The sequence below is a fragment of the Rhinoderma darwinii genome, chromosome 3 (genome assembly GCF_050947455.1).
Source record: "Rhinoderma darwinii isolate aRhiDar2 chromosome 3, aRhiDar2.hap1, whole genome shotgun sequence".
NCBI classification, from domain to species: Eukaryota; Metazoa; Chordata; class Amphibia; order Anura; family Rhinodermatidae; genus Rhinoderma; species Rhinoderma darwinii.
Genome location: NC_134689.1, coordinates 89,498,945 through 89,526,832, shown reverse-complemented (window position 1 = coordinate 89,526,832; position 27,888 = coordinate 89,498,945). Strand labels below are relative to the sequence as shown.

At 42.4% G+C, this 27,888-nt stretch overlaps 1 protein-coding gene across 1 annotated transcript in view; it reads left to right on the top strand.

The window, feature by feature from the left end:
- Window positions 1-10,909, top strand: part of HSPA4 (heat shock protein family A (Hsp70) member 4) — a 105,490-nt gene extending 94,581 nt beyond the window's left edge. Inside the window, exons 17-19 of the mRNA XM_075856453.1 lie at window positions 2,888-3,007; window positions 4,318-4,479; window positions 9,409-10,909. Of these exons, the coding sequence (XP_075712568.1) occupies window positions 2,888-3,007; window positions 4,318-4,479; window positions 9,409-9,609 (483 nt within the window). The 3' untranslated portion in view covers window positions 9,610-10,909. The remainder of the gene's footprint in view (window positions 1-2,887; window positions 3,008-4,317; window positions 4,480-9,408) is intronic.
- Window positions 10,910-27,888: the final 16,979 nt, after the last annotated feature.

Here is a 27,888-nt window from a genome sequence, read left to right as displayed (position 1 = left end):
CGGCTTTCTGCCTCCATAGATCCACTTTACGATGTAAATCCTGAATAGCAGCAGGCATACTAGCAGTGAGGTCCTCCAGGGATGAGATCCGGCCCTCCGCCTCAGTAACGCTCTCCCGCACATTCTGTAAATCCTGCCTCAACAGGCCCACATCCACTCTCACCTCATCGATCTTGGCAGTGAGCGATGTACGAGTCCCCAGGATGGCTGTCGGCAGTTTATCCGAGGCCTCCTGCAGCGTGATCCCCGCATCCGGCACTGAGGGAACAGGAGTGGAAGTCCCAGCCCCAACTTCAGCAGTCCCCTGCGCCGCGTAGCTCCCGCCGGCGCCATCTTGGATCACCACGTGGGCATATGATTTCAGCTGCATCTATCGCTTTAGGCGGGCTCATCTTTTTTTCTGGAAGATGTCCTTCCCTTCCGACGCAGTAGGTAAGGAATTTTGGCTGTTTTTAGCGGATTTAACACAGTCAGGAGGATGTTATACAGGATGCTGGCCCGGAGCTATCGCCACACGCATCCTCTCACATCTGCAGCTGGCCACGCCCCCCCCTGTGGATAATTATTTATTTACCCAATTATTATAGTCTGATGTACACCGCACAGCTTACATATGCCCCCACATCATAACTGAAATACCAGCAAAACCCAAAACAAAACAACTAGAGCGCAAAATCCACGCTCCAAAAGCCAAATGGCGCTCCTTCCATTCTGAGTCCTGCAGCGTGTCCAAGCAGCAGTGTACGTCCACATATATGGCATCGCCATACCCGGGAAAACCCGCTTAACAGTTTGAGGTATTTGTCTTCAGTGGCACGAACTGGGCGCAAAATATTGTGCACGAAAATTGCGCATACCTGTGGAAATTTGCAATTTTCACTTTGCACCATCCACTGAGCATTCATTTCTAATAGAAAAAAAAAAACCTGTGTGGTCAAAATGCCTCCAGGGGTGCAGTTTCCAAAATGGGGGTCACTACTTTGGGGTTTGTTTTACTATTTGACCCCAGAGCTCTGCCATTGTGGGCTAATGCTGCGAAAATCACCAAAATAGGTCTCGCATGCGCCTTTCACTCCTAAGCCCTGTCATATGTCCAGGCAAATGATGAATGCCTTGAGGGGTGTAGTTTACAAAATGGGGTCACTTAGGGTTTTACACTCTACTCTGGTACCTAAGGGACTCTGCAAATGCGACATGGCGCCCGTACACCAATCCAGCAAAATCTGTGCTCTAAAAGCCACATGGCACTCCTTCCATTTTGAGCTCTGCCATGTGCCCAAACAGCAGTTTAGGGCCACACATGGGGTATTGCCGTACTCGGGAGAAAAAACACATAATTTGTTACCCAATTTCTCCCATTACCCCTCGTGGGGAAAAAAATTGGGTGCAAAACTACATTTTTTTGGTAAAAAAAATTTTTTTCCATTTTCACTAATACAATCTATGAAACACCTGTGGGATCAAAATGCTCAGTACACCCCTAGATGATTACCCTGAGGGGTAAAGTTTCCAAAATGGAGTCACTTCTCAGGGGTTTCTACTGTACGGGTACATCAGGGGCTCTGCAATTTCGACATGGCGCCCAAAAAACAATCAGCCAAAATCTACATGCCAAGTAGCACTCCTGCCATTCTGTGCCCTGCGGTGTATCCAAGCAGCAGTTTGACCACACATGGGGTATTGCCGTACTCGGGAGAAATTGCTTTACAATTGTTGGGGCGCTTTTTCTCCTTTTTTATTCCTTGTGAACATGAAAACAATTCAACATTTTAGTGGAAAGAATGTAGATTTTCATTTTCACTGCATAATCACAATAATTCAGCAAAAAAAACTGTGGGGTCAAAATGCTCACTATACCGCTAGATAAATTCCTTGAGGGGGTATAGTTTCCAAAATGGGGTCACTTTTGGGGGGTTTCCACTGTTTTGGCACCACAAGACCTCCTTCAAACCTGACATGGTGCCTAAAATATATTCTAATAAAATAGAGGCCCCAAAATCCACCAGGTGCTACTTTGCTTCTGAGGCCGGTGTTTCGATCCATTAGGGCACTAGGGCCACATGTGGGATATTTTTAAAAATTGCAGAATCTGGGCAATAAGTATTGAGTTGCGTTTCTCTCGTAAAACAGGTGTTACAGAAAAAACTGTATTACAAATGAATTTAGTAAAAAAAAAAATAGACATTTGTAAATTTCACCTCTACTTGCTTTATTTCCTGTGAATTGCCTAAAGGGTTAAAATAATTTCTGAATGTGGTTTTGAATACTTTGAGGGGTGCAGTTTTTAAAATGGGGTGTTTTATAGGGGTTTCTAATATATAAGGCCCTCAAAGCCACTTAAGAACTGAACTGGTCCCTGAAAAAATAGCCTTTTGAAATTTTCTTGAAAATGCGAGAAATTGCAGCTAAAGTTCTAAGCCCTGTAACGTCATAGAAAAATAAAAGGACGTTCAAAAAAGATGCAAACATATAGGAAATGTTAACTAGTAAATATTGTGTGGTATTACGATCTGTTTTACAAGCAGATACATTACAATTTAGAAAAATGCAGGTTTTTGCTAATTTTGTCTAAATTTTGGTGTTTTTTACAAATATTGAATTTAACGACTAAATTTTTTCGGTATCCTAAAGTACAACATGTCACGAGAAAACAATCTCAGAATCGCTTGGATAGGCAAAAGCTTTCCGGAGTTATTACCACATAAAGTGACATTTCAGATTTGCAAAAATCGGCTGTGTCCACAAGGCCAAAACAGGCTTAGACACTAAGGGGTTAAACATGTTTAGCATTTACCTTTTCCCATCACTATTTTAGTAAATGAGTATCGCTGCCTTTATTTTGTTATATCAAACTTGAAACCGTGTGTCAATATCATATTGCTTTTAGAACCTAGGTCAACCTATCCAGACACGCTACCAAGAGTTTGAGGACAGACCTAAGGCCTTTGAAGAGCTTGGAAAACAAATTCAACTTTACATGAAAGTTATTAATGCTTTTAAAAATAAGGTATGTAAACAGATATTAACCAGATTACGGAGGAATGTTTGACTACAGATTGTATAAGGTATTACATAGGGAGGTGTGATCAGATCACATCTATCTGACCAAGTGTGTGGACACCTGTAGAAGTTTGTTGGACATCTCATCCTAAAACCATGAACGTTCATATGGAGTTAGGCCCCCTTTTGCAGCTATACCCGCCAACACATCTGGGAGGGCTTTCTACAAGATTTTGGAGTGCCTGTAGGAATTTGTGCCCATTCATTCAGATGGGCATTTGTGAGGTCAGACACTGATGTTTGATTAGAAAGTCCACCTTGCTATCTGCATTTCAATTCATCCCAAGGTTGTTGAGGATGGGGTTTTAAGTCCAGGCTCTGTGCATGCCACCCGAGTTCCTTTACACCACACTCGCCCAACCATGTCTTTATGGACCTGGCTTTGTGCATGAGGGCACAGTCATGCTTTACATTAACATTACCCTTCACTGGAAACAAGGGACCTAGTCCAAACTCTGAACAAAGCCCCAGACTATCTCTTCTCAACCAAATCTTACAGTAAGCATTGCCCATTTCGGTAAGTAGAGTTCTCCTGGCATCCTCCAAGCCCAGATTCATCCATCTGACTTTCAGATAGTAAAACGTTTCCACAGCTCCAGACACCAGTGTCGACGGGCTTTACAACACTCCAGACAACACTCGGCGTTTCGCATGTGGATCTTAGACTTGTGTGGAGCAGCTCGACCATGGAAAAATCTTTCTTGAAGCTCCAGGTGCTGATGTCGCTTCCAGAGGCAGTTTGGGGCACTAAGTGAGCAATAGGGTCTTTTCATGTGCTTCTAAACTCCATGGCCCAGCTCTGAGTTTGCGTGGTCTACCACTTTGTTGCTGAGCTGTTACTCCTAGACACTACCACTTCACAATCATAGCACTTAGTGTATTGGGGCAGATCTAAAATCAAGAAGATTGTGCCTAATCCTTTGTAATGCATATTTTAAAATTCTGAAAAAAACTTAAAGCACCACAACTACTGGTGAGAATTCACATTAGAAACTATGGATCTCACAGGAGTCTTATTGTAAGCTGGATTTCCGTAACACTAAGGCACCAAATACATGGTCATAAAACATTATCCAGTGTGTTTTTTTTTTTTTGTTTTTTTTTTAGTTTTTTTTTATTACATCTCTTTATACATGGCAGCCATAGCTAGTAAAGAATCTTGTCCTCAATGGCTGCTTCAAATCTCCTCCTTTTGTAATGTAATGGGACTTTTTATTCAGTTTTTATGTGATTCTGGTGTATGTTTTCTCCCTGCAGGAAGAGGCATACGACCACTTAGATCCGGCTGATCTGGAGAAAGTTGAGAAGAGCACAAATGAAGCCATGGAGTGGATGAATAATAAAATGAACCTGCAGATGAAGCAGACCCTTACTGTAGATCCAGTGGTGAAAACAATGGAGATACAAGCAAAAACAAAAGTGAGTTTTGTTTTTTGCTGTGTGATGAATTTTTCTGGAATGTTCCCACAGTGTTCTTGCTCTTAAACCTGCTTCTAATAGTGTTCAGGAGGTGCTGGATCCTTGCTGCCCTCGTCTTTGTAAAATACATAATGTTTAGCACTTATAATATCTAAGGTTACATTCAGACGAGCGTGGATAACCTCGGATGTGAAAAACTGCAGTTTTTCACGTCCGAGGTTCACCCGTGCGGGATGTATTGTCACGGATCTCCTATAGACTAGAGTCTATGGAGGGAATGCGTGACACGCAGGAAAATAGGACATGGCCTATTTTTTTTTTTTTTCATGGACCCTTCACACCCTCCGTTGAAAAAACGGTTGTGTGAGCGGCCCCATTGAAATACATGAGTGTGTGATGGCCGTTGTTTTGAGCCCTAAGATGTCAGGATTTCCTTCTCCTTACTTTTTTTTTTTTCCTTTGTGACTTGTCTATAATAAAGTATTCGCGTTTCAGCAGGTGTACGCACCCCAACAGTCAGAGACTTGGTTGTCTGCGCCAGGTTACAGTACAAAACGTGTGGATAGCATTTTCAAAACCCCATAAGTAGTGGAAAAAATCGGCGTAGGATTCAGGACATGTTTCGGATTTTTGCAATGCAAAGGGTGAAATCCACAGCAAAATGCTTATTAAAATTCACATGTAACCTATTTTTCTTGCCATGTATGGAACCTTAAGTTTGTCTTCACATGTTGCAGTTAGATCACAATGCAGCGGGTTTACTGCAGTATCACAGCAAAAATTGTAATGAAACTAACTTGTGGCACCGCCTTTAATCCCTTCCCGACATCCGCCGTATATATACGGCGCACGCCGGGTGGTGGAATTTGGAGCGGGCTCACGGGCTGAGTCCGCTCCATAGAGCGAGTGTGTCGGCTGTGTGTTATAGCCGACACTTCCGGGTTACGAGCGGGATCGCGGTTTAGCGCGATCCCGCTTGTTTAACCCGTTAAATGCCGCGTTCAATAGAGATCGTCCTCCAACGGCTCCCCCGCAGCTAGATCGGGGGGAGCCATTGGTTCGCACGGCTGCCTGGGGGCCTGACTAAGTCCCCCAGGTCCGCCATCTTGGTACTCCTATGAAGCTCTGCCTCCGGCAGGGCTTCATAGAAGACTGTCAGAATCACGATACACTGCAATGCATTAGTATTGCAGTATATCGTGCTAGCGATCTAACGATCGCTGGTTGAAGTCCCCTAGGGGGACTAATAAAAAATGTAAAAATGAGTTGGTTTTTTTTTTTTGTGTAAAAAATAAATAAATGAAAAGTTCAAAAAACCCCCCTTTTTCCATTTTCCCCCTAGAGCATAGTAAAAAATTAAATAAATAAACATAATTGGTATCGCCGCGTCCATAAAAGTCTGAACTATCACAATATATCATTATTTAACCCGCACCGTGAACGCCGTTAAAAAAATAAATAAAAAAATAGTAAAAGCCAGAATCTCAAATTTTTTTTGGGTCACCTAATCTACCACAAAAAATGAAATAATAAATGATAATACCATTTTGGTGTAAATGTGACGGTTTGATTAAAAACTACAGCTTATCCCACAAAAAAAATAAGCCCTTATACCACTTAATCGACGGAAAAATAAAGAAGTTGTGCCTCTCGGAATTTGGCGAAACAAAATATATTTTCTTTTTTACACTTAGGTTTTTACTTGTAAAAGTAGTAAAATATAGAAAAAACTACACATATTTGGTATCGGCGTAATCGTATTGACCCATAGAATAAAATTAACATGTTGTTTTAATTGTACAGTGAATTCCGTAAAAATGGCGCGCAAAACACCATGGAGGAATCGCTGTTTTTTTTTTAATTTTCTACCCCACAAATTTTTTTCCCCGTTTCCTAGTACACTATATGGCAAAGTAAATGGTGCTACGAAAAACTACAACTCGTCCCGCAAAAATCAAGCCCTCATAGTACTATATCGACGGAAAAATAAAGGCGTTATGGCCTTTGGAAGGTGGGGAGGAAAAAACGAAAATGAAAATCTGAATAAGGGCTGCGGCGGGAAGGGGTTAAGAGTAACTAAACAACTTCAACAAACTTCTGACATGTCCTAATGAAGCGGCACAAAGGCTCGTGTGAGCACTTAGCTGCTTAGTTTCTGTTCGTCTTTTTCCGGAAATCAATGTAGCGGAGTACGGGCTCATAGAAAGCCTATGAGCCCGTACTCCGCTACATCGGCTTTCTGGAAAAGCCGAACAGACACGAAGCGGCTGAGCGCTCACACGAGCACTTCTGCCATTTCGTTTTAGCAGTTTGTGGTGGTCTCGGTGCTTGTAACCCCACCAATCAAAACGTTTGACATGTCAGAAGATTAAACGTTTAGTTACCCTTTAACCCCTTCCCGCCGCAGCCCTTTTTCAGATTTTCATTTTCTTTTTTTTTTTTTTTTCTGTCAACATAGTCCTATGAGGAATTGATTATTTGCAGGACAAGTTGTAGTTTTTCGTAGCACCATAAATTGTGCCGTATAATGTACTAGGAAACAGGAAAAAAAATATTTGTGGGGTAGAAAATGAAAAAAACAGGTTTTTTGCACGTAGTTTTAACGGAATTCACTGTGAAATTATAACATGTTAACTTTTATTTTGTGGGTCAATACGATTACGGCGATACCAAATATATATAGTTTTTTCTATATCTTGCTACTTTAACAAGTAAGGACCTAAGTGTAGAAAATTTATTTTATTTGCGTCGCCAAATTCCGAGAGCCATAAAAAAAAATTATTTTTCCATCGATTAAGTGGTATCGGGGCTTATTTTTTGTGGGATAAGCTGTCGTTTTGAATTCCATTTTGGTGTACATGCAACGTTTCGATCACATTTTATTTCATTTTTTGTAGGAGATTTGGTGACCAAAAATAGAGATTCTGGCGTTTACAATATATCATTATTTAACCGTGCGGGTTAAATAATGATATATTGTAATAGTTCAGACTTTTACGGACGCGGCGATACCAATTATTATGTTTGTTTATTTGTTTTTTTTACTATGCTCTAGGGGGAAAATGGGAAAAGGGGGGTTTTGTTGAACTTCTTAATTTTATTTTTATTTATTTTACACCAAAAAAAAACCCTTTATTTTACTAAAACAGCATCCCTATGCGCTGTGTAAATGAATGGAGAGGACTGCATGATGCTGATTAGACCAAGGGGGCGTTGCAGAGAGGAGTGTATGACGCTGACCAAAGTAAAAATACGCCCACTTGGGCATTAAGCAACTCATTAGCATAAATCAAAAAACGCTAATGAAGTGGTAAAAACAGATCGTTTTTTTAAATAAAAAGCACTGCTGTCACCTACATTTTAGCGCCCATCTCCTTTTGTAGGAGATAGGGCACTTATACTGTGGTGACAGAGCCTCTCTAAGCCCTGGAGACAGGGCTTAATAGGTGCACAAAGATGGCGGACCTGGGGGCCTTCATTAGGCCCCCAGGCAGCCATAGCAACCATCGCGCCCCCCCCCCCCCACGATTGCGTTTCGAGGGGTGCGATGAGCTGTTAGAGGGGGTCGCCCCCCGCTTTCTAATGATTTGAAATGCTGCGGTCGCTATTGTCCGTGGCATGTAACGAGTGGGATCGCATTGTATGGAGCGGGTTCACTCCGTGAGCCTGTTCCATATCCCCCCCCCTCCTACCCGACTTTGGCGTATAGATGTCAAATGTCGGGAAGGGGTTAAACTATTCCATTTCTGACACAGGTTTTGAATTCCGTGCAACAATGGAACTCCACAATTTGTTTCAGCCACAGACATATATATCAGAAATACTGGTGGAAAGATAAATCTCCCGGATGTGTCACCTACACGCTCTCATGTGTCTCTCTTTTAGTGCAAGTCCAAGAAAAGGGATTGCTTTAATCACCACACACCATGTACTTAGGCCTCATTCACACGACAGGGTCTGAGTGTCGGCCGGGAAAATCAGCAGTTTTTGGCCGATTTTTTTTTTTTTTTTTTTTTCCCCCCCCCGGCCGGTTTGCATCCGTTCCGGGCCGTGTTGCCGTTTTTACCGGCCGATTTGCATCCGTTTTTTTTCCCTGTCCGTTTTAAACTCTGTTGAATTTCATTTAAATTTGTTGCCACACACAGTCCTCTGTAGATAATGCCACAGTCACCCTGGTAGGTAATGCCACCCAGCCCCCCCCCCCCCCCTTTCAGGAGAAGTCACTGACTTCAATGTCCATATATGGACAGTGTAGTCACTGACTTCTCCTGGAGAGGAATTCCCTGCCACAGGTCGGGAATTCCGCTTCAGAAGTGAGTGACGTCGCTGTGTCCATATATGGACAGTGTAGTCACGGACTTCTCCTGGAGGTGGATTCCGCTTCTGAAGTGAGTGACTTTGCTGTGTCCATATATGGACCGTGTAGTCACGCACTTCTCCTGTAGCGGAATCCCTAATCCCCGGCCGGGATTGAGGATTCCGACTCCTACAGGCAGCAAAAAAAGATCCTCCTCCTCACATGCACTCTGCGCTGTGAGGAGGAGGAGAGAGTGCGCGAGCGACGGTAGACCCGGCCATTACTCGGGACACATTCCGGTGATGGCCGTGTATTACCCGGCCCCATAGACTTCTATGGGGCCGTGTATTACCCGGCCCCATAGACTTCTATGGGAGACGGGCGGCCAGGTACCCGTCCGAAAATAGGGCATGTCCCATTTTTTGACGGCCGGTTTTCCCGGCCTGTCCAAAAAACGGTTGTGTGAATAGGGGTCTATTGTTCCTAATATAGCCAGGTGACGGCCGATTTATGAACGGCCGGCACCCGGCCGGGAAACCCTGTCGTGTGAATTCCGCCTTATTTATTTTATTTATTTATTTATTTTTTTTCAACTATCTCTATTTTATCTATATTTACTTTTTCAATTTTAGGAATTGACAAGCACGTGCAACCCCATAGTCTCAAAACCAAAACCCAAAGTGGAACCTCCCAAAGAGGAGCAACCAGCCGGCGAGCAGAATGGACCAGTAGACAGTAACGTAAACAGCACGGGGCCACAAGGTGCTGAACAAAGTTCAGATACAGCTTCTTCTGATTCAGAAAAGAAACTTCCAGAAATGGACATGGAATAAAATGCATAATCGATTTATATTATAAAACAGTATAACAAAGCTTTAAGTTGTTACCTTCATATGGCTCGAACACTGATCAGAGAAAAGTGACGACTGCAAATTTCTCGTAGTTTATTAGTATATCCCTATGATTTCCTGCAATTTTTTTTTTTTTTTTTTTCCTCTTCCCTTTGACATTTTGTAATGGTTTGACAAAGTCCTTTATTTTTATTTTTTTTCTGTTGTACGCTGCGTTGGAGTTAATCCTTGTTACTACCGTTTTAGCAAAGGCTGTAACTTGCACATTAACCATTAGGCTTGTGTCTGGCGTTATGCCAGGTCTGTAGCTTACCTTAGTGCTCCTCCAGGTCTACCAATAAATAGGAATTGCTCAGAACAGCTTTTTATTACAATCAAAGCAAAATTACAGTGTCATCTGCTTCGGAGTTCCTCAGAAGATGCTGAAGTTTTGGTTTGCATCTATTTCTGTATTCTGCATATCTTCCTAATTTGACAGCTGGTTACTAACCGTAATTTAAGCCTCTTGCATGGAAGCCTGGGTGCTTGTTGGGGCTAGCAAGAAATAGGGAGTATTAAAACCCAGCGCTAGCTGCTGTCTTCTGACCGTAACATTTTATGTACATTGTCCTCAAGAGCTGGCGAGGGTTTAATCTATGAATTATTGTATTTTCCATACATCCATGTAAAGTTTATAGCCGTGGTATGTTATTCTGTCCACGATTCAACTCTGATAAATCCAATGTGGTAACAATTGTTTTTAAAAGAAAGCTTTGCAGAAGGTAGTCCACACATAGCCAAGAAACATCCTTTGTAGTACTGTTGGATTTGTAAGAACCATGTGCATTATGTCCCCATCTCTCCTAGTGTGCCGCAGAATTGCTGGGGAACTGGGAGTTAAATAAGGATAGTCACTTGAAGGGTACAGGTGGATTCACTTGCACCCATGCAATGCAGCTTGTTTGTCAATCATCCTTCATGTTATTTTAAACATGGGACAATATTTAGTATGTTTTGTGGTATACATTTCTAGTAACCATATTGGTCCCAGAAGAAAACTGGATCTTGTACGAAGCACATGAAGATTGTGTAATGATGTTGTACACAGGGATTCCCTTCAGAATACTTTAGTGCAACATTTAAACATCATTTTTTTTTGTTCAATAAAGTTCATATCCCATAGAGAAAAAACAACTTGGTATTTTTTTTTTTTGTTTTAATTACTGTTGTTGATGTTGTTCTAACCAGTTCTCTTAACACCTGCAGCAAATCCTGTCTGAAAAATAAACTTGCTGGGTTGCAATTTTTTGTTTTTGTTTTTTAATTAGTATTCATACATTAAAGTCTAGTAAAATATAAAATGCAGTACACGCAACTGTGTTTTTGGTTTGTGGCGTTTTTGTGGTCAGTGGCGTTTTTTTTCAAACTTAGTATTCTCTAGGAATGCTGCCTTTTGGTTTTTTTCAGGTGTTTCCCTTTGGGCTTCTCTACACTACTTAAATAACACCAGAAAAAAGCATGCACAAAATTACACTAAATTAAAAACGCCTTTTAAAAAAACGCTTGTTTTAATAACGCTTGTTTTTTTTTTTTTTTTTTGTTTTTTTTTAAAAGCAATTTACATTTTTCTGGCAATTTAGTGTGAAGGAAGCCTTATGCTATTATGATTCCTTAAACCGTGTGTGTGTGTGTGTGTGTGTCATTATTTAAAAAATAATATAATTTTTTTTAACAACCAAAAACATACGTGTGGCATACCATGTTTTGTTTTTTTTTTTTTTTTTCCTGGTTTCATTTTTGGCCTGTAAGTTGGTATGAACATCAGCATAAACTGCGCAGGCAGCAATGTTGTTTTTTTTTAATTTTTTTATTGCAATGGCATTAGGATAAGGCGTCGAGTTGCAGTCTGTGTACAGCCACATGAGTGTTTGGAAAAGAAACAAACCCAAACTGCATATGGCCAACTGAAAAAAAAAAAACAATCATGGAACCGACTAAGTGCATGAACTTTTTGCAAGTAACAAACTTCTTTATCCAATCTCTAGTACAAAATTTGACCGTACAAAGAAATATTCGCCATAGTTTGGTAGTCCCAGCAGTGGTTTAAATCACCTGTTTCTTTATACAGTCCATGAATTACATGGAGAGACATTGCTTGAGGGGGGGGAACAAGCGTTAGACACGCTAGAAGCAAAGTTTTGTGGGAGAATTCCCTTTCTCGGGCATGCGTGGGACACCATATGGCCTGATTTATATACCCATCGGCACAGAAGACTTTTCGTTCACGTCCATTAAAAAACGTTTTGCAGTACAAATTATTAAACAAGATGGGGCTGGGCAATAATGATCAAAATCATGATTAATTGAACATGTAACCTCGATTACAATTATTTAAGTCACCTGCAAGAAGCATGCAACGCCCCCTATTTGCTTGCAACACCATTCATTTAATATATATCCCCTGAGCCTGCTGTGTACAATATACCCACCTGACACTGCCTTCCACACAGTATAATGCCCCCATAGCTACCCCCAGACAGCTCCAATAGTTCATAAAAAAAATACATGCTCCCTTAACACCGTTTTAAGGCCAAGTGGTGGAGATCCCTCTGCTCCTCCGATCTGTTTGGCTTGGTGCAGACATACACGATGACGTCACGGTCTCATGCCTGCCTGTGCCAAGCTGCTCACACAAGGTGACGTCTGTTATCTGTGCTGAATTTCGGTTTTCCATTTTTTTCATCGCTTGTGACTGTTCCCATGGGAGGAGACTGCCCATCCCAGAACAGGAAACCTGGGGAGACAATGAGGTTCCCGCCCCCTCCACACCTCAGTTTCAGATTTCCTGTCCTCGGGAGCTTCTGCTCCCGTTGGAGATATGTATCGAAAAAACTTTTCTTCACACCTGGGGCTGAGGACTGGAAACTGGAGTAAATTTGCCTTCCTTTCCTGGTATGGTATAAGTCGTTGTAAAGTGCAGCCTATTTACCTAGTCTGCTTCCTTGTGTGCCGCTTCCTGTCTGTTGGGCAGCATGCTTGTCCAGCGACTCTTCCCTTTTTGGAAGGAGTGGTAAAAGCGCTGTAGATAGGATTCTCTGTGTGGGCTGTACAGTGTCTGGGATGCGTCATGGGCACTTCCGGTGGTTGCTGACGTAACTTACGGTGGCGTCTGACCTGCCGGTAACAGATGGGAGGAATCGCAGCACTGCTGGGCGCTATATAAATAGGCAGCAGGGAGGCAGCCAGCTCCTGTAGGTCCCCTGCAAAAACTATGGTTTCAGCCAATAATTACTGTCAGCTGTAAAACCAGAGACCTCACAGTGGTGAATCATAATGCCCGATACTGGTAATGTCCATTCAAGAAGTGCTGGCCCATCAGAAGCCAACAGACCTCGGACTCCGGTATTTGTCCTGTGGGATGATAGGGTCCACTGAACATTTGGTAAGAGTCCTTTTCCATTATCTTAATGGTTTTTCTCTATGCCTTATGTTTTTATAGACTACTAAAGTGGTCAAAAGTCCAGCTCTAGTAAAGCCAGGACTTGTGGAATCTGTGAAGTCTTCATCATGCTCTTACCCTAAACCCCCTTGTCAAGTATGCCTGGATAAGGTCATTGCTGAGCAGGCACCTTCTTTATTAGACCATATGAAACAAATTGTTAAGGATGAAGTGGCTTCCTCATTGGAAGCTTTTAAGAGTTCTCTGTCTAGTGCCTCGGGTGCACACTCTGCTCCCTTTAGTGCTGATGACTTGCTCCGCTTCAGACGAGGGAGAAGTAGTCTCTGAATCAGACTCCTCTAATGAAGAACCGTCCAGTAGCACCTCCTTCCAGGCAGAAGATACCGAACATTTGCTAAAAGCAGTTAGGACAACAATGGGGTTAGAGGAAGTCAAGGAATCCTCTAGATCCGTGTCAGATTTAATGTTTGCTGGATTAGTTCCTAGACAGAAGAGGGTATTTCCAGTACATCTGAATGTGAAAGCCCTCATTTACAGAGAATGGAAGAATCCTGACAGGGTGTTCTTCATTCCTTCCTCCATAAAAAGGAAATATCCCTTTGGAAAGGACTCCGCTACTTGGCATAAGGCCCTTAGTGTGGATGCTCCAGTAGCTAAAGTGTAGGGAAAAAAAAAAAGTCCTCCCCCTTTGAATATTTGGGGAGTTTAGGGGATCCCAGGGATAGAAAAGAAGATGTATACCTAAGAAGGAACCTGAGAATCTGCGACCGGTAGCTTTAGACCTAGCATTACTGCAACTTGTGTGGCTAGGTCTATGAAGGCCTGGTTGGAGCAGTTAGAGGTTATTGGCCATTTTTAGCTGAATGCGCCTTTTCTCGTCCGATCGCAGAAGTTACACAGCTTAAGGTATCGTAAGTATCAGCGTGGGCACCTAATAGATAAAACCCCAAGAGAACAAATTATTACACCTCTCCCTTCCTTTGCAAAGGCTGCAGACTTTTTGACAGCTGCATCGGCTGATGCAGTAATATCAGCTAGGGCTACGGCTGTCTAACTCCACCCGCAGGGCTCTATGGGTTAAATCATGGAAGAGGGGAGATCAGGGATCCAAAAATAGGCAGTGTAGGATTCCTTGTAAAAGAGATATATTATTTGGCTCCCGTTTGATATAGTAGATAAGGCATCCGATAGAAAAAAGGGGTTTCCCGTCCCCTCAGCCCTCAGGTGAATATTGAATCTTTTTTTTTTTCTTTAAATAATGGATCTAGACCATCAGGGGGAAGGAAGGTTCCCTTTAACACAAAGTGTAAAAGGTTTGTTTTTTTATCCCAGCAGGATAAAAAAATAAAACCAATCACCAAGGACCTCCAGGGAGAGGCTCCTTTTTTTTCTTCTTCTCAGGCCTGGGGAAACATCTCGGCCAACCCCTGAGTACTAGAGAGTATAAGGGTATGTACACCCGGAGTGTTTTCGGGCTGTAAACGTCCCGAAAAACTGCTGAAAAATCTGAAGCAGAACGCCTCCAAACATCTGCCCATTGTTTTCAATGAGAAAAACAGCATTCTGTTCCGACAGGGCGTTTTTTACGCGGCCGTTTTAAAAAAGGAAGTGCATGTCACTTCAGCCATTTTTGGAGCCGTTTTTCATTGACTATAGAAAAACAGCTCCAAAAGCGGCTTTTAAAAACGTGACTGATTTAAAAAACTTGTGAAAATCAGGAGCGGTTTTCCCTTGAAACAGCTCCGTATTTTGAGATGTTTTTTTATTTTGTGTGTACACATACCCTAAAAGAGGGTTTTCAGACGTGTTTCTCCCCCGGGGTAAAAATTTATCCCAACAAGAAATTCAAGGTATATTTTCAAGAGACAGGCCTTACTAGAGGACGTCCAATCCTTGATTCAGAAGGGGGTGCTAGTCCCGGTTTCCCCGGCAGAGATTGGAAAGGGTTTTTACTCGCCTTTTATTTCTAGTAAAGAAACCCAATGGCAAGTTCAAGGTTATTATCAACTGCCGGTCTCCGAACAAGTATTTACCATACAAAAGATTCAGAATAGAAACTATTGCCTCGAACGTGCTTTTGCGGCCGCAATTCCCCCGAAAATCCATGGGAGAATTGCAGCCCCATTCATTTCTATGGGGCCATGCACACGACCATGGTTTCCACAGTCCGTGCATGGCCCAGGAGCCCGCACCGCAGAAAGAACGGGCATGTCTTACGCCCGTGTTCTGCGGTCCGGGCTCATTGAAAATAATCGCCGTGGCCATGTGCACGGCCCGCGATTTGTGGACGGCTCGCGGCTGACAGTCTGCTGCCAGCTGACCCGAAAATCACGGCCGTGCACATGGCTACGGCTGTGTGCATGAGGCCTAATTATAAGTTTGTTTTTTTCCTATAAGTCTTTCATTATAGGAAAAAAAATGAAAATGTTAAAACAGTACACATATTTGGTATCACCGCGTTCGTAACGACCCAAGCAATAAAACTGTTATTTTTCCCGCACGGTGAACCCCGAAAAAACAATAAAACAAAAAACTATGACAGAATCACTATTTTTTTTGGTCACTACTCCTCACAAAATATAGAATAAAAGTGATCAAAAAGTGGCATGTACACCAAAATGGTACCAATAAAAACTATAACCCGTCCCACAAAAAACAAGCCCTTACACAGCTTTTTTAACTGAAAAATAAAAAAGTCATGGCTCTCAGAACATGGTGACAGAAAAGAAATTATTTTTTATAAACCAGTGATTTTATTATGTAAACCCCACAAAACAGAAAAAAAACTATGTACATATGGTATCACCGTAATCGTACCGACCCGCAGAATAAATTAACTGTCATTTATAGCGCATAATGAACACCGTAAGAAATAAAGAATTTAAAATGCCAAAAGCACTGTTTTTTTTGGTCACCTTCGCTCTAAATAAAATGTGATCAAAATGTTGTATGTACCAAAAAATGGTACGAATAAACGCTACAGCTCGTCCCGCCAAAAATAAGCCCTCACATTGCTCAGTCGACCAAAAAATAAAGTTATCGCTCTCTGAATGTGTTGATACAAAACTATTTTTTTTTTAACATATTTTTTTTCTTTGTAAAAGTAGTAAAATATAAAAAAAACTACATACATTTGGTATCACCGTAATCGTATTGACCCGCAGAATAAAGTTAAGTTGTCGGTTTTACCGCACGGTGAAAGTGGTAAACCTGAAACCCAAAAAACAATGGAGGAATCAGTTTTTTTTTCAATTTCACTCTGCAAAGAATTTTATTTTCAGTTTCCCAGTACTTTAAATGGTGTCAATAGAAACTTTTCCTGCAAAAAATAAGCCCCACACCGCTATATTGATGGAAAAATAAAAAAGTTATGGCGTTTGGAAGGTGGGGAGTGAAAAACTAAAATGGAAAAGCAAAAAAGGATCAGTCCTGCATAGGTTAATTAATTTTAAATAAAAAAAAAATTACCACATATGGGGTATTGTCAAATTTTGGGTGGCATTTTCTCCTTTATCCCTTGTGAAAATGAAAAAATGCAACATTTTAGTGAACTAAAATGTTGATATTCATTTTCACGGCCTAATTCCACTAAATTCTGCAAAAAACCTGTGGTGTCAAAATGCTCACTATACTCCTAGAAAAAATCCTTGAGGGGTGTAGTTTGGAGTCACTTTGGGGTGTTTCCACTGTTTTGGTCCCTCCAGGGCGTTGCAAACGCGACATGGCACTGAAAACCAATCCAGCAAAATCTGCGTGCCAAAATCCAAATGGCGCTTCTTCCGTTCTGAGCCCCCCTGTGGGTCCAAACAGTTTATTACCACATATGGGATATTTCGGTAATCAGGAGAAGATGTTTTACAAATAATGGGGTGCATTTTCTTCTTTATTCCTTCTAAATATTAAAAAAAATTATGTTTTTTCTAGAAAAAAAGTAGATTTTAATTTTTACAGACTCCAATAAATATAGCAAAATACCTGTGTAGTCAGAATGCTAACTATACCCCTAGATAAATTCCTTGAGGCATGTAGTTTCCAAAATGGGGTCACTTTTGGGGAGTTTCCCCAGTTTTGGCACCACAATACCTCTTCAAACCTAACATGGTGCCTAAAATATAATCTAAAAAAAGGAGGCCCCAAAATCCTCTAGGTGCTCCTTTGCTTCTGAGGTCCGTGTTTCAGTCCAAGAGGATACTAGGCCCACATGTTAGATATTTCTAAAAACTGTAGATAAGATAATAAATATTGAGTTGCAATTCTTGGCTAAAACCTTCTGTGGTAGAATTTTTTTTTATTACAAATGAATTTTGGCAAAAAAAAAATGAAATTAGTAAATTTCACATCTATTTTGCTTTAATTCTTGTGAAACGCCTAAAGGGATAAGAAACTTTTTGACTGCTGTTTTGAATACTTTGAGGGGTGCATTTTTTAAAAATGGCGTGATTTACGGGGGGTTTCTAAATTGTAAGGCCTTCAAAGCCACTTCAGAACTGAACTGGTCCCTGTAAAAATATCCTTTTGAAATTTTTTTGAGAATGTGACAAATTGCTGCTAAAGTTCTAAGGGTATGTGCACACGGTAGCAGGCTTTTACGTCTGAAATGACAGACTGTTTTCAAGGAGAAAACAGCTGCCTCGTTTCAGCCGTAATTGCTCCTCCTAGCATTTTGCGAGGCTTCTCTGACAGCCGTAAATATCGAGCTGTGCTTCATTGAGTTCAATGAAGAACGGCTCAAATTACGTCTGAAAGAAGTACCCTGCACTTCTTTTGACGAGGCTGTATTTTTACGTGTCGTCGTTTGACAGCTGTCAAACGACGACGCGTAAATAACAGGTCGTCTGCACAGTACGTCGGCAAACCCATTCAAATGAATGGGCAGATGTTTGCCGACGTATTGTAGCCCTATTTTCAGACGTAAAACGAGGCATAATACGCCTCGTTTACGTCTGAAAATAGGTTGTGTGAACCCAGCCTAAACCTTGTAACATCCTAGAAAAATAAAAGGACGCTCGAAAAACGATGCAAACATAACGTAGACATATGGGAAATGTTAACTAGTGACTATTTTGTGTGGTATTACTTTCTGATTTACAAGCAGAACCATTTACATTTAGAAAAATGCTAATTTTTGCAAATTTTCTCTAAATTTTGGTGTTTTTCATTAATAAATATTGAATTTATCGACCAAATGTTTCCACTAACATAAAGTACAATGTGTCACGCGAAAACCATCTCAGAATCGCTTGGATAGGTAAAAGCATTCCCATGTTATTACCACATAAAGTGACATATGTCAGATTTGAAAAAATTGGCTGGGCCACAAGGCCAAAACAGGCTGTGTCCTAAAGGGGTTAAAAGGATCGGTCTGCTGCTCAGTGGTCCAAAGTCCTGTTTTCAGATGAAACAAAATTTTGCATTTCATTTGGAAATCAAGGTCCCAGAGTGTGGAGGAAGAGTGGAGAGGCACTGAATCCAAGTTGCTTGCGATCCAGTTTGAAGTTTCCACAGTCAGTGATGGTTTGTGGAGCCATGTCATCTGCTGGTGTTGGTCCACTGTGTTATATCAAGTCCAGAGTCAAGACAGCTTTCTACCCGGAAACTTTAGATCACTTCATGCTTCCCTCTGCTGACAAGCTTTATGGAGATGCTGATTTCGTTTTCCAGCAGGACTTGGCACCTGCCCACACTGCCAAAAGTACCAATACCTGGTTTAATAACCACAGTATCACTGTGCTTGATTGGCCAGCAAACTCGCCTGACCTAAACCCCATAGAGAATCTATAGGGTATTGTCAAGAGTAAGATGAGAGACACCAGGCCCAACAATGCAGACGAGCTGAAGGCCGCTATCAAAGCAACCTGGGCTTCCATAACAACTCAGCAGTGTGACAGGCTGATCGCCACCATGCCACGCCGCATTGATGAAGTAATTCATGCAAAAGGAGCCCAGACCAAGTATTGAGTGTATATACTGTACATACTTTTCAGTAGGCCAACATTTCGGCATTAAAAATCATTTTTGAAATTGGGCTTATTTAATATTCTAATTTTCTGAGATTCTAAACTTTGGGTTTTTGTTAACTGTTAGCCATAATCATCAACATTAAAAGAAAAAAAATGCTGGAAATAAATCCCTCTGTGTGTAATGAATCTATATAATATATGTGTTTCACTTTTTGCTGAAATACATTTTTGATGATATTCTAATTCATTGAGAAGGACTAGTAAACCGGGAAAAAATCAACTCTAGCCCCTCCAAAATCAAGGTTATCTTTTGGGAATTCAGCTAAACTCCACTTGTCAGAAGTGCTTTCTCCCCCCCCCCCCCCCCCCAGAAAGTCCAGTCCCTAAAGAACAGGGTAATGGATCTCATTATTTCTCACCAGTGCTCCCTCCGGAAAGCATTGTACATTCTAGGCCTTGTGACCTCAGCTATCCCAGCAATAAGGTGGGCTCAACATCCACTCAAGGCCACTTCAGGGGGAGATTCTTGGCCTTTGTGATGGTTCCCCCTCTCTTTGGACACCAGATTTCACCTTTCTTCAGAAGTGAGATTCTCTTCTATGGTAGAAAAAGGTAGAGAATCTCCAGTCTGGGATGCCCTGGTCAGTTCACAACCTGGTCAGCCTCACCACAGACGCAAGTCCGTGGGGTTGAGGGGCTCACTTGGGGGAGGATCTCCTGCAGGGAAGATGGGATCTTTTGACCAGCTCTTCCTCCTCAAATCTCAAGGAACTGATGGCTATAAAGAAGGGTCTCCTAGCTGCAAGTGCCCTATTACAGAGAAAGGATGTCAGAATTTATTTGGACAATTTTTGTTGCAGACTTCCTTAGCAGAGTCAGAATCAGGCAAGGCGAGTGTTGCTTGAACAGGGATGTTTTTCTGCAGATTGTTTCCAGATGGGGTCTTCCTCTGATGGATCTCTTTGCCACCAGAGAGAACTAGCAAGTAGGGAAATTTTACTCTCTAAACCCTCTAGTTCATCCTCTAGCTGCGGACGCTTTGAGTCAGTCCTGGGGGTCAGGATTTTGGATTTGCCTTCCTACCCTTTTGTCTTATTCCCAGGGTATTAAAGAAAATCAGGGAAGACAGAGCTGCAGTGATTCTGATTGCTCCAAGGTGGCCAATGAGTCCTTGTCCCTGTCAGTAGCTCCTCCTTCCCATCAGGAAGGATCTTCTTTTTCAGGGCCCCCCTTTTTCCATCCGCATCTCAACAAACTTCAATTGACGGCATGGAATTTGAGAGGTTAATTCTCTCTAGAAAAGGTTTTTAGGCAAGGTAGTAGACACACTCTTAGGTAAGAAGAAAGTGACATATAACATCTACTTGAGACTTTTGTAACACCTTTACTAAGTCAAGATCCTCTGACCGATCCTAACATACCAGTCATTCTAGATTTCCTACAGGCAGGTATAGACAAACGACTTAGACCCAATACTCTGAAGGTCCACATCGCGGCATTGAGTCCCTTTTTTTGATGTTAGGCTAGCCCAACATCCCTGGGTAAAGAGGTTTATCGGAGCATCATCACGTCTGAGTCACACTCTTAGGTCTGTAGTATCAGCTTGGGATCTAAATATTGTCCTCTCGGGCATTTCTCAAAGTTTCTTTGAGCCTATTGAAAATGTTCCTATCAGACTACTAAACATAAAATGTACTTTCCTTATGGCCATTACTCCTGCCTGGAGGATTTCTGAGATGCAGACTTTTTTTCAGCTGACCCCCATTATACTAAGGTATTCGATGACAGGGTGATCATTAGACCTCTCCCCTCCTTACTTCCAAAGGTAGTTTCAAAGTTCCATACTTCGCAGGATGTCATTCTACCTTCCTCCTTTCCTGACCGAGAGAACATTCAGGAAGAAAGATTCCACTGCCTGGTTGTCAGGAGATGTCTTCTGAGATATCTAAAGGTTACATTTTATTGGAGGAAAGATGAAAATCTTCTCCTACAGTTTCAGGGACCTCATAGAGGTAATAAGGCTTCTACAGTATCCATGACCAGATTTATTAAGCAGTCAATACATTTAGCTTATGTATCCTTATCTCTTCCTCCACAAGTAGGGGTTGGAGCTCATTCAACTAGGTCAGTGGCCACTTCCTGGGCTGAGAAAGCAGGAGCCTATCTTTCTCAAACTTGTGAGGGAGCTATGTGGAGTTCTCCACATACCTTTTTTTTTTTTTTTTAGACATTATCGTCTGCAGGTTCCCTTTGGAGCAGATGCTTCCTTTGGTAGCAAAGTCCTGCTGGCTGTTGTCCCTCCCTGATGTCTAGCCTTGCATTGGAGCTGTCATGAGGAATGGAAACACAATAATGACTTACCGTAATTGTTTTTTGGAACTCATGACAGCACCCTATATATTCCCACCCTTATAAGATTTTATTTGGTACTGAGAGTCAGTTAACTCTCTATCCTTTCCTCCATGTGGAGGTCTATAGGTCAGGTTCTGGCCTAGGCAGAATAGGGATATAATTTACCGGATTTGGGTACTTTTCATCTCTGCCTCTTGTGTTGTTATCTTTCAAGATACCTTGATTGTTTCACTCCTCCGGGTACTTCCTTTCTTGCAAATCATGTGAACCTTTTTATCTTCTCAGGATTCCTGTCCTGGGATGGGCGGTCTTCTCGTATGGGTGCTGTCATGAGCTTCAAACAAACGTAACTACTATTTTTTGTTTTGTTTTGTTTGATTGCTCAGGCCTAGTTCACCCGTTAGTGACCGCCAATACGCCTTTTCGCGGCGGCCACTAATGGGCTTTATTCTGATGCATACACCTTTTTACGGCGTTGCATCAGAATAAATAAACAGAGCAGGGAGCCGTTAAATCTCCCTGCTCTCAGCTACCAGAGGTGCACTTCTGTTCCATAGAAGTTTCAAAGGCAAGGCAGTAGTATGTGGCTATTACTCTAGACTTTTTTCTCCCATAGAGCGCAATTACTCTATTGGGGATCGGGAGTTACTGGCCATCAAATTGACTCTGGAGGAGTGGAGACATCTAGAGGGCACAGCTCACCCCATCCTGATATATACCGACCACGAGAACCTCACCTATCTTCAGTCGGCTCAACGGTTGAACCCCCATCAAGCCTAGTGATCGCTGTTCTTCACCCGGTTGCAATTTGTGCTCCACTACCATCCCGTTGTCAAAAATGTGAGGACTAATGCCCTGTCCAGGTCATTTGAAACAGAGGATACTGTGGAGTCCCCTCAATCAGCCATAGATCCGTCCTGCATTATTTCTGCTAATCCACTGCAAGTCAGAGACAGCCTTCCGGGGAGGACTTTTGTGTGGTTGGCAGACAGGAAGAGAATCCTTCGCTGGGGACACAGCTCCAAACTGGCTGGGTACGCGGGTGTTCGTAAGACTCGAGATCTCAGTGCTCATCATTTCTGGTGGCCCACACTGCCCAAAGATATTGTGGACTTTGTCTCTTCCTGCACTGTGTGTGCTTCTAACAAAGTTGCTCACCCCAGGCCTGCCGGTCTGCTCCAACCTCTGCCTGTGCCCAACGCTCCCTGGCAGCATATAGCAATGGACTTTGTTACAAATCACAGATCTTCCTTCCTCAGCAGGATGCAAAATGGTCTGGGTGTTGGTGGACCGGTTCTCGTAGGTGGCACATTTTATCCCGCTGACCGGCCTACCTTCTACCTCTTGACTGGCTAATCTCTTCATTCAGCACATCTTCCGCTTGCATGACTTGCCTCTAGATATCGTGTCCGATCGGGGGGTTCAGTTCACCTCAAAATTCTGGAGAGCCCTTTGTAAACTCCTAGATGTGAAATTGGGCTTTTCCTCAGTCCAATGGACAAGTTAAGAGGATTTTCCAAATCATGGAGAATTATCTTCGCCACTTCATCTCCATGCAGCATGATGACTGGGTACAGCTTCTTCCATGGCCCGAATTCTCATACAACCACCACACAAGTGAGTCCACTGCTTCCACAACGGTCTTCATTGTCTACGGCCAACATCCACGAATCCCTTTTCCTGTTTCGGCTACATCCCAGGTACCCATAGCTGACTCTGCATTTGGGGACTTTCTACAGATCTGGCAGCAAACCCGGTCCTCTATTCTGCTGGCAGTCGATCGCATGAAGCAAAAAGCAGATACTAGGAGACCCGCCTCAGTATCTTCAGAGGTACCAAAGTTTTGCTGTCCTCAAGAAATATCCGTCTGAAGGTGCCTTTGTATAAATTTGCTCCCATGTTCCTCTGACCTTTTGAGATCCTGCAACAAATTAACCTTGTCTCTTATAAGCTTCGGTTGCCTCCTACCCTCAACATCCCCAATTATTTTCATGTGTCCCTCCTGAAGCCTGTGGTTCTGAACCGCTACACTAAAATTCCTAGCCCTGCTCTTTCTCCCAGTGTTTCTTCTGATGTGTTCCAGGTTAAGGAGACCCTAGACTTCAAGAAAGTAGGAGGAAGAACATTTTATTTGGTGGATTGGAAGGTGTTTGGTCCAGAGGAGAGGTACTGAGGCCAGAAGAGAACCTCAATGCTCCTACCCTCATTAAGAAATTCCTCTCTCGCTCTGGTCCCAAGAAGAGGGGGCGTAAGAGGGGGGATACTGTAACGTCCAGGGCCGAGGACCGTCGCTCTGACTTACCCCTCGACGGCCGTGGCCATGGACTTATGAGTGCTGGCCGGAATCTCTCTCCTAGGAGATGCCAGCACTCACTACTGCTCCGCTCTGCTGTGCCCCGTAGGATGCGCTCGCGGCCGGCCTTAAAGGGACAGCACACGCACATGTAAAAAATCACCAATTAGCCCATGATCACCCTGGACTATAAAAAGGTCTCTGCCCTTTCACTCCTTGACGGAGCGTTGTTGGGTATTCCCATGTTAGTCTTAGCAAATGGTCCCTTAGTGCTATCCTGTTCCCGTGCCCTGCTACCTGTAACCTGTGTCCCGTGCTGTGTTTGTTCCTGAGCCTTAGAGTGTTGGAGTCGTGTTGTGACATCTGCACAAGAACAAAGAAAGGGACTCTAATAGTTGGTGGACACATGAACAATATACTGGATACAACTGGAATCCTGCCGGCAAAATAAGCCCTCTTTTTCCAACTATCATGAACAATGAAATAACAAATCTTTATTATGCTAGTAGTGAGCACAGACGCGATGTCCAGGTCCAGCAATGACAGAATTCAGAAGAGATCAAAATGTCCCTAGTGCGCATGCGTAAGGTAAGTAATTACTCTTTAAATGAAAAGACAACAAGATTGGCAATTGTTAGAGTGCCAACAATGTTATACATCCATAGAGAATTCTTATAAAGTCTGAAGGCTGAACATCATTTAAATTTTATTTTAAGGAGGACTTTTCTTTGAAAAGAATCCATGAGTATTGTCATTTTGTGTATCCATTAAAAGGAATTGGCACCTATAATGTAGTCCACTCATTGAAGGATACCTAGAGTGGAAATAGAATACATGATTTCTACCTTATAAATCAATAATAGATGGATAAATGATCTTAAGGGAACCACAGTGGTTGCCATCATATTTGTGTGGTTCAAATGTAGTTATGAGTATAGAAATCAATACCAAACTATAAAATGGTAGTAATAATAATATTATGAGAAACAGGTAAAGAAAGAAGAAAAAACTAATATTACCATAATTTAGGTTGTCACCATATAAGTGACTGAGCATATAATTTGCTATATCTGTCTGAGTACAGAGTGGATATATGGATAATATTAGGAATAGTGAATGTCAAAAAATTAATAATAGAAATGCTGCGAAACTAAGGGTGCACAGACGGTGAATCCAACGTGCTTCTTCTTGTAGAAGTTTACGATCTAAATTCCTGGCTCTAGGGCCCAATTTCATCTGAGCAATGCCCCAGAATTGTAAAGAATGAATATCCCCTCCATGTATGAATCGAATGTGTCTGGATAAAGGTGTGTCTTCCTTTTGATTTATGGTGCTGAGATGTTTGGAGATTCTTCTCCTCAGCTCTTGGACCGTTTTACCCACATATAGTTTATGGCATGAGCATTTAGCTATATACAGTGAAGGAAATAAGTATTTGATCCCTTGCTGATTTTGTAAGTGTGCCCACTGTCAAAGACATGAACAGTCTAGAATTTTTAGGCTAGGTTAATTTTACCAGTGAGAGATAGATTATATATAAAAAAAAAAAAAAGAAAATCACATTGTCAAAATTATATATATTTATTTGCATTGTGCACAGAGAAATAAGTATTTGATCCCTTTGGCAAACAAGACTTAATACATTCCATGACCTTAATGTGCTTCTTTTTGAGCCACTCTTTTGTTGCCTTGGCTGTATGTTTTTTCGGGTCATTGTCATGCTGGAAGACCCAGCCACGAGCCATTTTAAATGTCCTGGTGGAGGGAAGGAGGTTGTCACTCAGGATTTGACGGTACATGGCTCCATCCATTCTCCCATTGATGCGGTGAAGTAGTCCTGTGCCCTTAGCAGAGAAACACCCCCAAAACATAATGTTTCCACCTCCATGCTTGACAGTGGGGATGGTGTTCTTTTTGTCATAGGCAGCATTTCTCTTCCTCCAAACACGGCGAGTTGAGTTAATGCCAAAGAGCTCAATTTTAGTCTCATCTGACCTCAGCACCTTCTCCCAATCACTCTCAGAATCATCCAGATGTTCATTTGCAAACGTCAGATGGGCCTGTACATGTGCCTTCTTGAGCAGGGGGACTTTGCGGGCACTGCAGGATTTTAATCCATTACGGCGTAATGTGTTACCAATGGTTTTCTTGGTGACTGTGGTCCCAGCTGCCTTGAGATCATTAACAAGTTCCCCCCCCGTGTAGTTTTCGGCTGAGCTCTCACCTTCCTCAGGATCAAGGATACCCCATGAGATGAGATTTTGCATGGAGCCCCAGATCGATGTCGATTGACAGTCATTTTGTAGGTCTTCCATTTTCTTACTATTGCACCAACAGTTGTCTCCTTCTCACCCAGCGTCTTACTTATGGTTTTGTAGCCCATTCCAGCCTTGTGCAGGTCTATGATCTTGTCCCTGACATCCTTAGAAAGCACTTTGGTCTTGCCCATGTTGTAGAGGTTAGAGTCAGACTGATTAATTGAGTCTGTGGACAGGAGTCTTTTATACAGGTGACCATATAAGACAGCTGACTTTAATGCAGGCACCAAGTTGATTTGGAGCGTGTAACTGGTCTGGAGGAGGCTGAACTCTTAATGGTTGGTAGGGGATCAAATACTTATTTCTCTGTGCACAATGCAAATAAATATATATAATTTTGACTACGTGATTTTTTTTTATTTTTTTTATATAATCTATCTCTCACTGGTAAAATTAACCTCGCCTAAAAATTCTAGACTGTTCATGACTTTGACAGTGGGCAAACTTACAAAATCAGCAAGGGATCAAATACTTATTTCCTTCACTGTAGATGACTCCACTGCTTTGACAGTTAATGAATTGTCTGATTTGGTAGGATCTGCTATCTGAGGGGTTACAAAACTTCTTAACAGTGGGAATGAGAGAGCAAAAGGAACATCTACCACAGGGATGAGAACCTATAACCTATAACCAACGATTTTAGCCAGCATTTAGATGTTGTAGCTGGATTTGAATAGTGGCTGTGTACAAGGTAATCACGCAGGTTTTTCCCTCTGCGATACGTGATGCTGGGGGGGGGGGGCGGGGGGAGACAGCGTCCCGAAGGTCAGGATCATCCAGAAGAAAAGGCCAATGTTGTTGTAAGATCTTAGAAACCTGATGAGAACCGGCATCAAAAGTACCAATACACCTGATGTTAGTTGACCCAGCAGACTTAAAAGTAGTCTGAGGACACTGAGTCATATTGGATCTATAGTCACATAAGAGGTCCTTTCTGTCTGTAGCCCTTGCCCTAGCATATGCTTTGTGTAGGCATTTTTTTGGGTATCAACGTGCAAGAAATTCGGAAAATAGTCCATAGCATTCTGATTGAAAAGATCGTTCATCGGAGCAATTCCTTTTGGCTCGGAGGTATTGCCCTATAGGAATACCCTTCTTTAAAGTGGGAGGGTGATAGCTCCCCAGTGTAAGAAGCTGTTTGTGGCTGTTGGTTTCCGTTGGTTTACTTACCTTATGTAGGTGCTGGACGGGTCTTCTCACTCCTCTTGCATCTGTGTGCTAAGTCCTCACGCATGCGCACTAGGGACATTTTGATCTCTTCTGAATTCTGTCGTTGCTGAACCTGGACATCGCGTCTGTGCTCACTACTGCGCAGGCGCTACAAAACAGCCTCCTATTGGTCGCTCAGATAGTGACTTTTCATTTGCTTGTATATCTGTCCATCATACTAGTGGGGGCTTGGCTCTTCACCCGGCACCCATTGGCTGTATCTTACGGAATCATCACCTGCATGTTGTTGGGCAGTGTATTTAAGAATAGGGAATCCGCGGCGCACCGTCATTAGCCCCTATACCCCTGAGGACGCTACATTTGTAGCGAAACATGTCGGGGGGGGGGGGGCTTCTTTCAATTTTAAAAACATGCTTTACTGCTGGATCTCTGTACTGGGCAATTAGTGTAGGTGCGGCGTTCTGCAGCCGCTGGCACTCTGAATATCCACACTCATACGTACCATAAGATATTGCATTACGCGGATCATTTCCAGCAGCATGCATGGCTTTTTTAATTTCTATGTGGTTTGTCTGGTTGCTTATATAGCATAATAAAGATTTGTTCATGATACCGTATATGTCGGCGTATAAGACGACTGGGCGTATAAGACGACCCCCAACTTTTACCCTTAAAATATAGAATTTAAGATATACTCACCATTTCGTGCAGGAGCGTTTCACTATGGCC